Genomic DNA, 16214 nt, shown 5'->3' with positions numbered 1-16214 from the left:
GACCTCCCAGTATAATTAGCCTCTCACTCTCTAATTAAACAGGCCGGCCACTTTTATTAGTTTTGCTATCTTCTCTTCCTAGCCCAGCCCAAACAATGAATGTAATTAATGTTTAACCTGATCATTTTCTATGCTAATTGGAAATTATTGTCGATGGCCCTGAGGATAAGATGTTCATAGCATTTCTGTACTACACTCAGCCTTTCCCATTAAGGCATGTATATTTCAAGTATATGCATTCATCTCAAAATATCTTTTCCCTTTGTACTTTAAATCACATTTCCTGTATTTCAAGCAAATTTTAAAACAAGCTTTAAAAATGCATGTAAGCAGGCATCTAAATCCAAGCCCTTTGCCTTACATTTGAGAACTTCTATTTCCAAATAATTTTCATATTTATTCCCCAGTGAGATGGAGTACCATATAAAACTACTTATTCTATCTCCAGACTTCTGTAATTAAAGTAGTGAGCACCACTGGCTGTGGTGTTCATTTGCTGGCACCATTTCTAGCCCTTGCAATGGCTGTTTATCTGAAGAAAATTAGGCTGGCACGGAACAGAAACAGACATAACACCTACCTGTGACAAACTCACTGGGATCCTCACAACACACTGATCTTTCAGCACATGGGGAATATGCTGTTGGGCATGGAAGAGTAACACCTCAATGGTGAAAAGGTATTCGTCACCAATATTTCTTCACATCCAGATTCTAAGATATTCACATCCGCCTCCATCTACTGACCAGCTTGCTGGAATTTATAAACTACAGCTTGTTGAAAGAAATATTGAATCACTAAGCTGCTACATAAAATAACTTAGTAGTTAAATTAATCCTTTCCTAACATAAATAAATAAATGTATGGTAATCTGAAAAAGTATTTAAAAAAACAGCAAACAAACCAATGAAAGAAGAAAAAAAAGCTCATCCTCTACAAAGCAGAGCAATAGCTTCAGGCAACACTTTTCCCAAGATTGTGTAAATTTCCATTTAATCCAGCATCACATTTCAGCTCCTCTTGAAAAGCACAAAGTCTACTTTGTTCAGAGCTTCAGCTGAAGAACAGTTAAGTAGCCCAACCATGAAGAGGTATGAGACTCATGCCAATGTATATAGTCACAGGTTCACTTCTGCTTCCCATATTGCTTCATTTGCCATGCCTGTAAATGAAGATTAAAATCCTGATTTTTTTTTATGACTATTTTTTTTCTCCAGGGTGTGCCAAGACTCAATGCATGGGCAAACTGTCACCTACTGTCTGTGTAGGAAACATGATTCTTACTTCCTGACAGATTTTTACAGTTCAAAAGTTTCATGTGAGCCAGAAGAGAACTAAATGTTTGTCAGAAAGGCCTTCACCAGGGCAGTAATAAGGTAAACTCATTGTCTAAACTAGATGTTAGTTAAATTTAAGAACAGCAGATGCAATAAAAGTCACAGAAGTTCATTTGTCTCTTCAAATTCCAAGCACTAGAGATTGTATTGTTACAAATGGCAATGGTTACACTGCTCTCAGGAAAACAATCTGCAGCCTGTTGGAGTCATGTGTGCAGAACAGTCCTCAGAAATGAATATTGCCAAGAAACGCAGTCCTGGAATGGCCAGTGTCTGGACAAGAGGGACACTCATGCCTTACACCTTCCCTCAGAAAACTCTTAACTACTTGTACAACATCCTTGTAGCACTGCAAGGGTCCCTTGCACCTCTGCTTCAGGACAGGATTAACTCAACAGAACCAGCAAGCACAGAGAAACCCCTCCATGGCATGGACCAGAGCCTGTGGTTTATAACACTCAACTGAGCTCATGCTATGTCCAGCTCTAGGCCAGACCGCCTGGGCTTCAGTTTGGCCACAGCATTTTAAAACAGAATACTAACAATCTCAGCTGTCCTGGTTCTCTAAGTAAGGACAGTACATCGTGAGAAGTTTCTGTATACCTTCTAGAATTTGCGTTTTCTATTCTCTTTTCATATGCATTACTTTCATTCTCTCATTCTCTCTTTCCTGTTCAGATGGACTAACATAACTTTTGCTCTCCACTTCATTCCCACCAACAATATTGGAAAAAATTCCATACATCCTATATGCCACCACGAGGTGAAATAGGCAAATTGGTGCAGGTCATTCCAGGCTGACAATTTTATAAAACAAAAAATTTAGGATGGTGTTAGCTGGGAATAGAGCAGAGAAAAGTCTTTGATATTTCTCACTAAGCAGGGGTATCTATAGCTACAGACCTGCTGAGCTGTGATGTTTTTCACTGAGAAATCACCTTTTGGCTTTTCCACAGACTGTGCCCTACTTCATCAAGTCAAATTGTTTCTGTGGTGACTCTCAGGTTTTGTTTCCTAACAGGTACTTACTTCATTCATTTTCCCAGGCAAGGCAGCAGATCATTAGCACCCATGTTTCAAAGAATTTGCTGCATCAAGAAACCAGGCTAGTTTAAGTGAGGATCAAGCCCCCCCCAGGCTGATTACAATTAATTCAGTGGTTAGGCAGGGATCCCCAACACATTGTGTTTTCACAGAGTTCATGCGGATGGCTTGGAAATAATAAGAAGTAGTATTAGCATCCTCTGTTGACTCAAAGTTTCCACAATGTTTTCAAGCTGAATTCAATTCCTGAGAATCCCTACAGAAGCAGGCTAGTTCAGAGCAAACTCTTTTTTGCATGTTGTGATGTTCACTGAACAGCACATATAGGAATGTGTGTGTGATGCTAAACACACACCTTTCAGATCACTTGTACTTTTATTCTAAGACTATCTAACAAAGAAGGATTATCTAGCAAAAAATTGCAAACAGCAATTCAGAAAACAAGCAACAGGTGTGGAACTGGAGACCACATCAGCTTTTGTACTTCCCACAGCAGCAGGGATCATGTTCATAGCTAGAAAGTTTTGAAAGAAGCTGGATTCTTCTTCTTTATCCCACAACACAGTAGCTACAGCACTTACTGCGACAGGTAGCAGTGCAGATGAAGATCTGTCACAGCCTCAGGGAACAAGAATAACTAAGTTACTACTTAATATCCTAATGACAGGTTAGATGCCTCTTTACATCAACAGATCCATGGCGCAATTTGGTCTTTCAGAATGTCATGCAATGACACTATTTATCATAGAACAACTCCACTCCTTAAATACTGCTGCACAAACAGCACTAAACATGCTCTCCTATAAATGCAGATATCACACAGAGCTCTACTGCTGCTCCTTTTATCAGCATAGGCTTCTGGCAGTGAATCAGTCAGGAGACAGACCAGGATCTACAACAGAAGGTGCCAGGAAAGGTGTGAGAACAGAGGTAAGCTGCTTGTACATATTCATCCATGGCCTCTTTTCTCTGTTGCCTGTCTCCATAAATATGTGCAGCTGGCTCTCAGAGCAGCCAGCCTGCCATCCTTTCTGATCACTGTGCGTCAAAGTGCATGTTTGCCACGGGCAGAGAGGGAGAAGCCTTTGACCCATGCAAATGGGGAAAAGGGGTAACTGATGGTTTCATTTTGTTCTCCTTGTTGTTTTTTTCTCCCCAGGGATGTCACTGTGGATGTATGAAAATCTCTGCAATGAAAGCATGTACATAAATTGAATAAATCTTGCTCTTAATTCCAAAAGCATTTAAGTTTTCCTGGTATGTTAACCCAGAGATTCTGATGTCAGCTATCCTGTTGTCTTTCTGTCCTGTTTACAGTGTATGTGAAAACAAGCATTATGACTTCCTCAAGAGTACATTGAATTATTTGTGGAAGATTTAAGGTTTATTTTCATTAATAGCTAAATCCTCCAGGAATGGCATTCTGAATGTATATCTTTCAGCCACTTTCCTCTATCTTTTTATCTCCTTTTTAAAATATTTCAGTTATTTCCCGTTTGCCGTGGTAAATGCCACCCTTTGGCATTTTTTATGCAATAGACTAGATTATTATTCAAGGCTCTTACAGTCAAGACTTGGCCATTGAAATTAATGAGACAGGGTGTGCGTTAAGCCTTGGAGTTTATTGGTGCATTATATCTGATTTACAAGGCTTTAATATTCAATACAGTATATAGAAAATTGCATACCAGAAAATTGCATATTTGGCTACCTCATTGCTTCACCTTTAGTGCAAACCGTGACTTATGTGAAACTTTTCAATTTTGTTCCCAAACACTGCTCCACATGTAGAAAGAGAGGAACGTGGCTTTTTACTTTTGTTTGAACTGAATAAAGCAGCAGAAAGCAGTGGAACATGTACTTTAAAATTGTGCTTCCAGGGCACACAGGTGGGAGGATTTCTGTTCTATTCACAGAAGAATTGGAGTGCTCTCCTACAAAGTGGATAGACTACAGTGAGTTCAGATGTCAACATTAAAATAATATTATATAATAATATATAATATTATATAACAATATATATAACATAACATAACATAACATAACATAACATAATATAATATAATATAAATTATATTATATTCCAGTTTTGGTTTAATTCAAATGTTCTAGTGACTCAAGGGATACGATAGATTTAATAAAAAGGAAAATAATCAACAACTCCCTCCCCACGAAGAAATTCAGGGCAAATAAATATTTTACCTATCCTCTCTACACTATCCAAATTTTAATGATTTTCCCCATGGTGTTTCAGTTAAGACGCTCTGGGTTTATGACCTGTTTCCTCCATGTTAATTACAAAGGTGACTACAGCCAAAAAGCAAGGTATTAACTACATAGAGAGTACTACAACTTCTAATCAGATAAACTTTTCTGTGACCACAAGACAACACATAAACTCCATCAAAATTCAGCCTTTTCTCCAAGAAAGACAAATTTACAATAGGGAAGACCATATATGAGAGAGAAAGGAAGGTACTCAGCACAAAATAGCATCGATATCATATACACACAAGTCCTCTGGTTGGTTCCTTATCATCCTGGAGCCTTTGGCTCATTCCTGGCCCATATCAAACAGGATAAGCTGGAGACAGTCCCTCCTCACACAGTTACTTGTTCTGGCAGCCCTTGGGGAACAGACCTTGGGAAACCTTCAGCAGACTCTCCTCTTGGGCCTTCCTGTGGAATTCCACAGCTCTCTTCCTAACACACATACCCCTGCATGTGCTCTTTCCACAGCCCCAAGATGTGGTGCCTCCTGGTGCTGCTCTGCTCCCAAGGAATTGCCTTTTCAGCAGGATTCACAACAGCCTCCCCTCTGACTGCAGACACAAACCGGTGCAAGAAGGCTCGCAACCCTGAATGCTTCATGAACACTGTAAGTTGGGTCATTTTCTCCCTCTTTCTTTCTATAGCTCCTCTTCCACTTCCATTACCACTGACTAACAGTGCCTGTCAGGAGCCTAAAAGTAAATTCCCTTCAAAGGGGTCTTTCCAGTACTGTGAGCACCCGGAGAGACCTGGAGGAAACATTGCTGCTCCTATCCAAACATTCTGAGCCAGAGAGTAGAATTCCTTTGAGGTGGAAACAAAGGCTGGCTTCTAGACTCAAGGCCTGCCCTTCTCTAACAACCTGGTACAGTGGTAAGGGTGCTTGAACCCCTTCTTCAAACAGCAGATTGTCACAACAAAAACCTTTTGATCTGAATCACCCAAGATTTCCTCACTGTGCCAGGAGTGTAGTAGGTGGTGCTGTGAGCGAGGCTGTAATAGGAGATCCACCCTCCATGGCTTGCCTAACCACACTTTGGCAAGAAAGGACTCCCTGTGGACCAGATAGAGATACTGCTGCATGTTTACTCTCTGGAAAGATACAACCTTGTGAGGGAGAGTGGGAGCTTCAGACAAGGTTCATTAGAGAACCCCTTCCATTGAGTTGCAAGGTGCAGAAAGGACCCCCTTGATTTCTAAACTCCTTCTCAGAAAGGAGCCTGGGGGTGGCTGATTCCAGTCTTAGCCTCAGACAGTCAACTGTTTAAGTCTAAGGAACTATAAAGGTGTGATTGAACCGTTCTACAGTTTTGTCCTGCAGGACTAACTATGGCAAACTATCATTTTATTTATATAAACATGCATGATTTATTTTAATAAATGATCAGACAAAAATATCCTAATCAGAATTTTTTACTACACAGTACAGTAGCTAAAACGACTAGTGTAGTGTAGTGTAGTGTAGTGTAGTGTAGTATAGTATAATATAGTATAGTATAGTATAGTATAGTATAGTATAGTATAGTATAGCATGGCATAGCATAGTATAGCATGGCATAGCATAGCATAGCATAGTATAGTATAGTATAGTAAAGATGATAGGATAGGATAGGACCGGACAGGACAGGACAGGATAGGATAGGATAGGACAGGACAGGACAGAACAGGACAGGACAGGACAGGACAGGACAGGATAGGATAGGATAGGATAGGATAGGATAGGATAAGATAGGCTATGACAGTGCATTGTATCAAAGCAATCATATTAGAACAACTGTATTAAAGCTAGCAAAAAGAAACAATTATTGAAGTAGAGATTGATGTAACTCACCCTCACCCATACCAACAACTGTGGGCAAAATCTCTTTTGCTCAGCCTTGAGGAGTAACTTTGAGGGGAATCCCCACCCAAAGGAGTAATCCTCACACACACTCCAAGAAGAGATATGTTAGAAGAACATAACTGCATGAAAATAGTCTGGACTTTAATAGTGTAAAGTGACTGCCTACCAATCATATGTCTCCAGGTTGGCTTAGCAGTTTATCTGCCAGATCTTTGCCTCATTATCAGGATGTTAATTTGGGGTTAATGGGTCAGACTGATTTTAGCATAATTCAACACCAAAAGGAGCATATGGTGCTCCCCCTCAGCCCACCACTGATGGCTTGCAAAATAGGGCATTATTTGAGTGATTTCACCACATCCCAAGGCAGAACATCATGCCACAGACACATATCAGCCTTGCAAAACGTGACAAACTATCTCCCAAAAGGTTTGTCACTTGCTTTGTCCCATAATAGGGAATCAAACACCAGACAACCACTATCCAAGCAGACCTAAAGAGGATTTTGCTGCATCCTGCTCCTCTTATAAGTCCGTGTAGCGGCTGAGTACCACAGCTGCAGCAATTACTACAATTTGAGTGATACAGCATTAAACAGATGACACAACCACATCACAAACACATCCCAACTCCTCTCACTGCTGTTTGCATCCTCTGGCCTCCATGGTTATGGCAAGGCAAATATCGGATCATCTGCAAATGAGAGAGACCTGGGGTTTGTTTTCCTGCAGGAATCCCTTGGGTGTCCCTCCCTGTCAGTACAACACAGAGCAGTACAGAAAAGCTAGGCATATATTATCACATTTATCTTCCTGGCATGTTCTTGGCTAGCTTCACATTCCTGGACAGAAGAAGCCTCTGAACACTTCCTACACCAATATCTAGACTGTAAAAGCATGATAACAAACTTCCCTCTGGTTTTCCACAGAGTGAAATTATCAGATATCATGGATACCCCAGCGAGGAATATGAAGTTACAACAGAGGATGGATACATTCTTGGTGTTTACAGAATTCCTGCTGGAAGGAAAAGCCAAAATACAGGTATGACATATAGGACATAAGAAAGATCTGAGAGACAGCTCTTCCATGTATCCCCTTCTTTCCCCTTTGTATATGCAATAGCAAGTTCCATACCTTTTCATGTCAGCAAGGGCACCCAGTCATTCAGCATGGAATGTGGCCTGAATTCTGTATATTGGTTAAAAAACTCCCATAAAACCAAATTCTGCACCCCAGTTTTAACTGCACATTACCTACTACTACTACAGCCTAAGAAAATCTCTTCTGTTTCAGGCAAGAAGCCTGCAGTCTTGCTACATCCTGGTATTTTATCAGATTCTATTCACTGGATTTCCAACCTGCCCAACAACAGCCTAGGTTACATCCTTGCAGATGCTGGCTATGATGTCTGGATGGGAAACAGCAGAGGAAACACCTGGTCTTTAAAACACAAGACCCTTAAGCCCTGCCAGAAAGAGTTCTGGCAGTACAGGTACTCTGTGGAGAAAGAATCCCTGAAAGCAACTTTCAGGGAATTCGTCAGATTAGGGAGTTGCTACTAGAATGCAGAACCTTTCCCCTTCTGGTTATACGAAAAAAATTCCCTTCTAAATTATATGAAAACACTACAGGTTTTCATTTCAAGTGGGACATGCAACATCTAAGGAGACTAGACAAACTTTTCCACAGATGCAGGCACTCCTGTGTATGTCAGAGAGGTTATAAAAAGGAATTGGCTGCATGATCTGGACAGACTCTTCTGGAATCAGCACACACAGAAGCAAAGCTGCAAGTCACCATGCTGTTTGCTTTGGTAAAAGGCTTCCAAAACTGGAAGGCATCTGTAACCTTGAAGTCTCCCACCAGATACTGTGTCCCAAGTGCAGAAAGCAGAGGAGACTGCTCAGCTCAGTCTAGAAATCTGATCTACCACAGCGGATGTTAACTGAAAGAAAAGTATCTGTTGTAACCCACAAGGGTGAAAGCACTAATCAAATTCAGTTCCCCACTCCCCCAGCTCAAGCAAGGATGCAGACACAGTGGGCAACCTCCTCCTTCCACGGGTCCTGCTTGGTGCAATCAAAAAAATGACAATCAGTAATTCATACTGTGATAGTCAAACTGTCTGCCAGCTTTTTGTGTTTCTCCCTGCAGCTTTGATGAGATAGGTAAATACGATATTCCAGCAGAGCTGTACTTCATCATGAACAAAACTGGACAGAAGGAGGTTTACTACTTTGGTCACTCTGAAGGGGCAGCTGCAGGTAATGTTAGAACTGTCTGGGTACAAAACAGTCATTGTTAGGGTTTATGATTTATATATAAGATCTGTGAACAGACACTGGGGTTTAAGTCATGGTATACCATTGTCTTTCTACAAAAACAGAAACAGAGGAGAAAAGGGGGGGGAAGTGGCATTCTTAGACAATTATTTTCCTTTCTCCCCAAATATACATTCTAAGAGTCTTCTTGCAGAATGAATAGTTCAGACTAAGTTACCACCTTCTTTGTCTTTAGATAATTTTGTCAACCAGTATCCATCCGTGGACAAATTTAAACACATTCAGAAAACAGGAAGGGACTGTCGCTGTTGAGCCGCTAGCAGAGAAGTAGAAACCCAGGTTCTCAGGCAAGAAAAGAGAGACTTTATTATTTTGATTTCCATATATATAGACTTTTCACAGGTCACCCAGATTGGTCAGTCAAAAACCTCCCCCTAGGCCTAATTGGCCAGGCCTGAACTGCCCAAATCTTGAGACCCTGTTTGCAAAAACATCCAAACTTTATCTTTGTTTATAAAACACAGCAAAATGTTCTCACGAGAAAGACCTGTGCTAGTCACAAGGGACAAACCCTTTTTACTTTTAATTCCTTCCTTACACTCTTCCTTTATGTGTGAATTCACTTTCACCAAAGTATGTGCTTAATTACAAGGAAAAACCTTCAGATAATTATTGTGTTGCTGAATGCCAGCATAAACATACACAGCCTTTTAGATACTGCAAGATGAGAAACTATTTTATTAGAGTTTAGGGAACTTCAGAGAGAATTTGATCTTCAAAAATCTGATTAATAGACCTTTTCAACCAAAACTGACCTTAACACAAAATTGTCAGTTCTGAGAAAATCAATATCAGGACATGCTCTAATGAGCTTGTATCCTCAGAATGAACTTTATCTTCCAAATAAAAGTTTCAAGCAAAAATCAAACATTCTCATTAGATCTGAAGCACAGAAATGAAAAACAGCCAATGGGAAGCTAATCTAGTCTCAATTCTTTGCTGCCTACTCTTTTTATTTATTTGGTCTGTGGAGATTTCTTCATTAACTTGACTTCTTTCTCTGGGCTTGCAGGCTTCATAGCATTTTCTAGTTATCCTGATTTGTCTCAGAGGATAAAAGCATTCTTTGCTTTGGCACCAGTACTCACCATCACACATGCCACCAGTCCTCTGGTAACATTTGCACAGCTTCCCCAGTCACTGATCAGGGTAAGTAATTTCTCCTTCTAAAGAGAAGGACATAATCATGTGCTTTGTCTCCACCAGACTCACTCAACCTGAACTTTTAAGGGGTGATGAGTTAGAATTGAATTCAGTGTATCAGACTGATGACAGTGCCTGTAGACTTCGGAATTTCCAGAGAGCTAAGCTGCAAGGTTTCACATGGCATCTTTTCTGCAATTGTTTTAAGGTAGCAGGCATACTTTCACTATTTTTTATGTAAGTCAAATATTTCTGAAGAAAACTTTCAAATACCAGAATAAAAGAAATCTAATTTAGGATACTAAATCTAGCCTTAAGCACTTAAAAAAACCCAAACCCACAAATAAGATTATTTCACATCCTAATTTTATCAGACATGCAGCTCATTTATGCTTGTGAAATATTGACTTGTAAAGTGATAAATGAAACTTAAACACCAGAAGGTGTCAGTTTAATAGAATTTACTAGGAATGAGGAAATCATGCATGCTATACTTTATGTCAAACCACAGGAGCACATCCTCTTTCTGTCCAAGCTGTACCTATGATGTGACTGTAGAGCATTCAGCTCAACATCCTTTTCATTTGTCTCATTTGTCTGATCCCTCTTTACTTAGTAGTAATATTCACAGTACAGCTTGCACCTGCCTGGAAAAAATATTAGGGCAAAAAGTGACTTCCTACATTCTGCAGTTGTCAGTTCAGCCAACTTTCTTTCTCACTGAGATCAGCACACTGAAAACAGACAGATAGTGACCTCCAGCACTCACATCTCAAGAAGAGGGAAGAACATGCAGTCTGCCCTTGGGAAGAACACACTATAAAGGATAGTGGGATGGCAAGCAGTTTCAGCAATCTTGCCTCTAGTGAAGAGGCATAGCTATTAAAGAAGAAGAAGTGATTTAAAGAAGACGGAGTGTTCTGCATGAAATAATCCTGCAACAGCTAAAAATATTTTGCACTTTTCCTCCCCGCAGTTACTATTGGGCTGCAAAGGAGTTCTTGAGCACAGTGAACTGCTGAAAGGACCTGCAACACAGTTCTGTGCATGTATGGGAAAATTTTGTGGTGGTATTTTCCGCTTCTTAGCCGGGGGAAGGTTACAAAATATGAACACGGTAAGCACATCCAAGAAAAGCTGAATACAAGTATATCTGAAGTGGTTTTGAAGGGCAACTGGATGGAGAAAGATCTTTTTCTCTTTTGCACAATTCATATACTTTCCTCCTTAAATAAGAAGACATCTGAGTCATCTGAACATAAGACATGGTTTCTTTTTGCTTGCTACACATCAGAACATTTCCAGCCAAAACTCAAAGCTGTTTCTTCACACTTCTCCCAACAGAAAGATTGCATTCCTTTACTCTGGCTGCTACCTGTGTTTCCTACAGACCTTTCATGTTCTCTAGTCACCTTTCATCTCTCAGACTATTTTATGGGCAAGTGTGCCCATAAAAAGCTCTCACACATGCAGCTTTGTTATGCTTGAGAGAACTGTGTATTAACAATCTTTCTCTACTGATTATGCACAGCACTATTTAAAAGCATCATACAAACCATAGAAACTGGGAAAACAAAGGCCTTACACACTTCCCAAGTGATGTTTTCTATATGGCTAAGGACTAATGTTGAAAAGGCTATCCCAAAGGTATAAAATCCCACGTAATCATTCCTACTGTAAACTAACATATTTGTGAGTTTTTCCTCAACTTCCTTTTTTATATCTGAAGAATATCCTATAAAAATGGGGTTTTACCAGAGCAGCAGCATGTTACTCAGGGCCTTCACAGCTTCATTCTGTCACAGCACTGGATCCCTGCCTTAATAACACTTTTGCTTTGTCTCCAGAGTCGAACAGATGCATACATTGGACATTACCCTGCTGGAACATCAGTGCAGAATGTTATTCATTGGCATCAGGTACAACTGTACTGACATCTGAACACTCACTACAGCTTTTTATGCAATTGACAGCCCACAGGAAAGTCCACAGGCGACAGATCTGGGAATCTGCCCATCACATCTTCTCACCTGTTGCAGAGGGAGCACTGTTTCCCATGGCTCACCAGATCATTCCCCCTTGGTACCAGGCTCTGAGATTTCCCCAGGACACATCACACCTCTCCATGTTAGGCTCTAATGGCTTCCAGCCTTTATCTTTATTTATGAAGACATATGCCTTGAAAGCTGCAGAAGTGAATGCAAGCATGGTCTGGGCACTTGGCAGGTAGGATGGTGAGAACTTCAGCAGTCAGGGATGAACCAGACAAAGAAGTCATCTAGGTTAAAGCTTGTCTCCCAGAAGTTTAACTGCAACCTGGATTACCTTGAAAAGCCAGCTAACTGCCCAAATGCTTCTACTGGCACAATGGCAGGGTGGGGAACTGCCTCTTCTGATGGTACCTCATACCACTTTCAGACCTAGGCTTGCTCTGCCTAGGCTCCAAATCAGACCAGGGCAAGAGAGCATTGGCTCAGAAACACATCACTGTATGTGCACAGAACTGTGCCACTTAAACCAGCACCTAAACACACCTGTGCTGCTGTACACCCCCTGCCTAAAATTCCTGGTTACAGACCAGAAAGCCAGCATCCAGAGCCAGCAGAGACACGCTAGCAGATTTCTATCATATCCTCAGCTACTTAGAGGTTTGGATTAAAAAAAAAAAATGCACACACATTATCAGCAAGACAGGTTAATCTTTTATTATTTTGATTTTCCTCTTAGAGAAATCACAGAAGACAAAAGTTTAGTGTTAAGGTAATCACATAATCAGCCAATTCCCAAGACTCTCATAATCAGTACAGAGCCTCTGAAATTGTTGCCACTACTCAGAGCAGAGCAGACCACACAGAACAGGCATACAAATGCAAGGTGTGTGAAGAGGTACCCTGGGTTAGTGAGAGCCCTGACACACTCCTGCATCACAGAGAGCTACCTTAGCTAACCAAAGAGCCAATTAAGATAGGGCAGCAAGATTTTAATAACTAAACATACCAAAGGTGGCGGTGGAAGATCAGGAGAGAATGTTAACAAGGGGAAAGCTGGTGAAACCACGTATCCCTCCTCAGTATCCCTAAATCCTGTCTACTGCCTGGGACTTGACTTCAATCACATGCAAGGAAACAACTTCTGCACTCTGTCTCTTAACACTTTCATTTTATCTGTCCTGTTACAATATTAACAGGTATTACGTGCAGACCAATTTCAAGCTTATGACTATGGCTCTAAGGAAAACATGAAGAAATACAACCAGGTAAGGCAATACATTTTTCTGAGAACTCATCCTTGGGTCCTGGCAAAACTAAGAATAGAAAAATCCATATTTTTTCACTTTGAGCACTACAGAGAGGGGGAGAGTGGTCTTAGGTAAAGTTTCACCTGAATTTAATACTTATTTGTCAATGTCTATTCACAAGCACAGTGTAGACAGATTCTTGCAGCCTCCCCTACTGATGCAGGGATGTGTCCAACAACATGTCAACTTACCTGCCATTGCCAAAAAGCTACAAGCCACATTCAGGTTGTAGGACTGCATGAGTTCAGAACTCTTCACTTAACCAAAAATCCTCAAGGTCTGCCTTTCAATCAAACATTAAAACAGGGAGGGGAAAAAAAAGGTGGAAATGCATTCCTTAGTTTTCAGAAGGTACTTGCTGTGAAAATTAAACGTAAGGGATGACTCAGTAAGGCACCATGGAGACTGCTGGGGTGAACAAAAATATCTTGTATGGAAAAAAGGAAACAGGCAAAACTTGGTCCCTAAGAGGTTTAGTTACTGCCTAGTCAACACTCAGAAATGCTGTGCTCCTCTTACAACACTTATAGCTTGCCTGACTATTTTTTGAGGTTTGATCAGATCAGTTGACTTGTAGTGAGCTTTGTTAGTCAGGGCAGGTTATTTCATGGGTGGCACACTATTATACAAGTGAGAAAGATTCCAAAGACTTCTCAGACACCTTTCATACACACACATGGTCTTAAAATACCTGAAATTTCAATTATAAATGGGCAATGTTTTATTCCCAATACTGTGGAAGGTTAGGAAACTGCCCAAAAAGCAGTCAAGAAGAGAACAGAACTGCCCTTTGATAATAGGGGGTCAGTTTAAAAACATCCTGTGTATGGTCCCTTACCACACTGACAAATAACCATCCTGCATTAAGTCATTTGGCTCAGATCTCAGATAATCCCCATTTTAATTTTCTGTGTTTCTTTAATTTCTTCTGTGATGATAAGGCAGGGAATGGGGTTAGGGCCATGAACAATAAGATGGTGGCCTTCCTCCTTATGGTTTGACTGTAAGCAGTGCAGAAAGGAAAGACAAAGAGAGATGCACAGAACCCTTTCTCTGAACACATCTTCTGATAACACAGCATTCACTCAGCTCTCCTCCCTGCCTTACAGACTGCTCCTCCTGTGTACAAGATAGAGGAGATAAAGATACCAACTGCTGTTTGGAGTGGTGGACAGGACACATTTGCAGATCCCAAAGACATGGCAAGGCTACTTCCTCGGATTACTAATCTCATTTACCATGAGAATTTTCCTGCATGGGGACATCTTGATTTCATCTGGGGCCTTGATGCAACTGAGAAAATGTATGTGAAAATCATTGAACTACTAAAAAAATATGCTTAAAGAGCCACAGAAGGAATCAATTCATTCAGTAGAAATGCCAGAAATTTCTATTTAGCAGTTGAATATTGGTATAGAAATAGGTATGGAGGTTTACAAACCACTGTCAATTGGTTTGCTATTTTTTTACATTGCTTCCTACGGTGTTACATTCTTTTGGTGACTGCAGTCTTTCCGAAGAAGCTGAGGTACATGTGAATGACCACTGAAAATACAAATATATTAGATGGAACACTTCAGGGATCACTTACTTTTGAAAATTTCAGCTTTTATATGACTGATTTTGCTAAAACTAAGATTTTATTTTCTGTTTCCTTGTAGATCAGTACTACATATTTCACTTGAGACAAAAGTGTTATCCTCTGAAAACCCAAAATGGTAGATAATGTCTCTGTTTACTGAACTTTGCTGAAATCGAATCATCTGTCACCTTTATAGTGTTTCACCTGTTTTCCTCTCCTCACATTACAACAGCAGCAAGGCAGATGCAAAAGATTTTCCCTTGCAAGACTAACCTGGCATCTAAGCAGACAGGAGTTGGCTATAATGGCCCAAATGCCAAGAAATTCAACACCAGAAAATATACGTCAGGGAGAAAACACTTGATTGTTGGATAGATGCAGATACTGTCTTACCTTCCACTAAGAAATGGTTTGTTAACCCTCCTACTACAAAGAGCACAACTGTCTTCATAACCTGGCAACTGGGGATGGAGAAGGTGCAGGCACAGCAGCAACCTTTTGCACACGAAAGACAACTACATCCTCCTCAAGAAATATTCCTTCCACTATTAGTGAAGAAGTTGTTTAAAGTTCCTCTAGGTTCTCACCATGTCAGTGCTCACCTAAAAGACTATTCCAGGAGGTAAAGATCACACAAAGGGTTCATCATAACAGGGCAAGTCAGGATAGCTGTGGGTGTTTCTGGGTGGGGGCATAAACCCAAATTCCTCAGTCAAGACTTATGGAAAGTGAAACCCGTTTGATGGTAATCTGTGAGATAGAGAGAAATATAAACAAAACATGTTTGTGTCTTGTAACACAGAAAACACATGCAAAGGACACCTTCGTGCAAACACATGCAAATGACACACCTCATATAGCAGCCTGTGGTACCACTGGGAACTGAGTTCTCAACTTCTGGAGGAGAGGTTTGCAGTCCTAGACACTGAGTGGTTACTCCTGCCCTCACCATATCATTTATAAATCCCAGTGTCCTTTCCTGTCCCAGGGAACTCCCAGCACAGCTGGCTCACCTCCACAGTGCAGCAGGGCAGACCCAGCACAGGCACAACCAACACTGCACCAACACAGACATGAGCTCAGCTCTGGAGGGAGGGCAAGTGGGATCCACAGTTCCAGCTCAGGTCAAGAGGAAGAGAGTGCCTGTTTGATGTGTCTGGCAGCAAAGTCCTTCACCTCTGCTCCCATTCACAGTGCTGCAGCAGCACCCAGCATTCTGACAAGGTGCACAGCTTGAACCTCTCACAAACATATGATGGAAGGGAGGGAACAAAAGAGAATCACAACACCAAACACCTTCCACACTCACCACAGATGTCTTTTCCCTGCTGGAGAATCAGGGCTAACTAGAA

At 40.9% G+C, this 16214-nt stretch overlaps 1 protein-coding gene across 1 annotated transcript; it reads left to right on the top strand.

The window, feature by feature from the left end:
* Positions 1-5121: 5121 nt before the first annotated feature.
* On the top strand, positions 5122-14623 carry LOC146435349 (lysosomal acid lipase/cholesteryl ester hydrolase-like). Its single transcript, XM_085064520.1, has 9 exons — positions 5122-5259; positions 7424-7538; positions 7791-7989; positions 8652-8761; positions 9852-9988; positions 10959-11099; positions 11830-11901; positions 13170-13238; positions 14390-14623. The coding sequence occupies exons 1-9, from the start codon at positions 5128-5130 to the stop codon at positions 14621-14623; spliced, it is 1209 nt and encodes a 402-aa protein (XP_084920646.1). The 5' UTR covers positions 5122-5127.
* Positions 14624-16214: the final 1591 nt, after the last annotated feature.

This window comes from Lichenostomus cassidix, chromosome 6, assembly GCF_008360975.1.
Source record: "Lichenostomus cassidix isolate B80296 chromosome 6, HeHo_3.0, whole genome shotgun sequence".
Taxonomy (NCBI): Eukaryota; Metazoa; Chordata; class Aves; order Passeriformes; family Meliphagidae; genus Lichenostomus; species Lichenostomus cassidix.
This window is presented reverse-complemented; position numbering and strand designations above follow the sequence as displayed.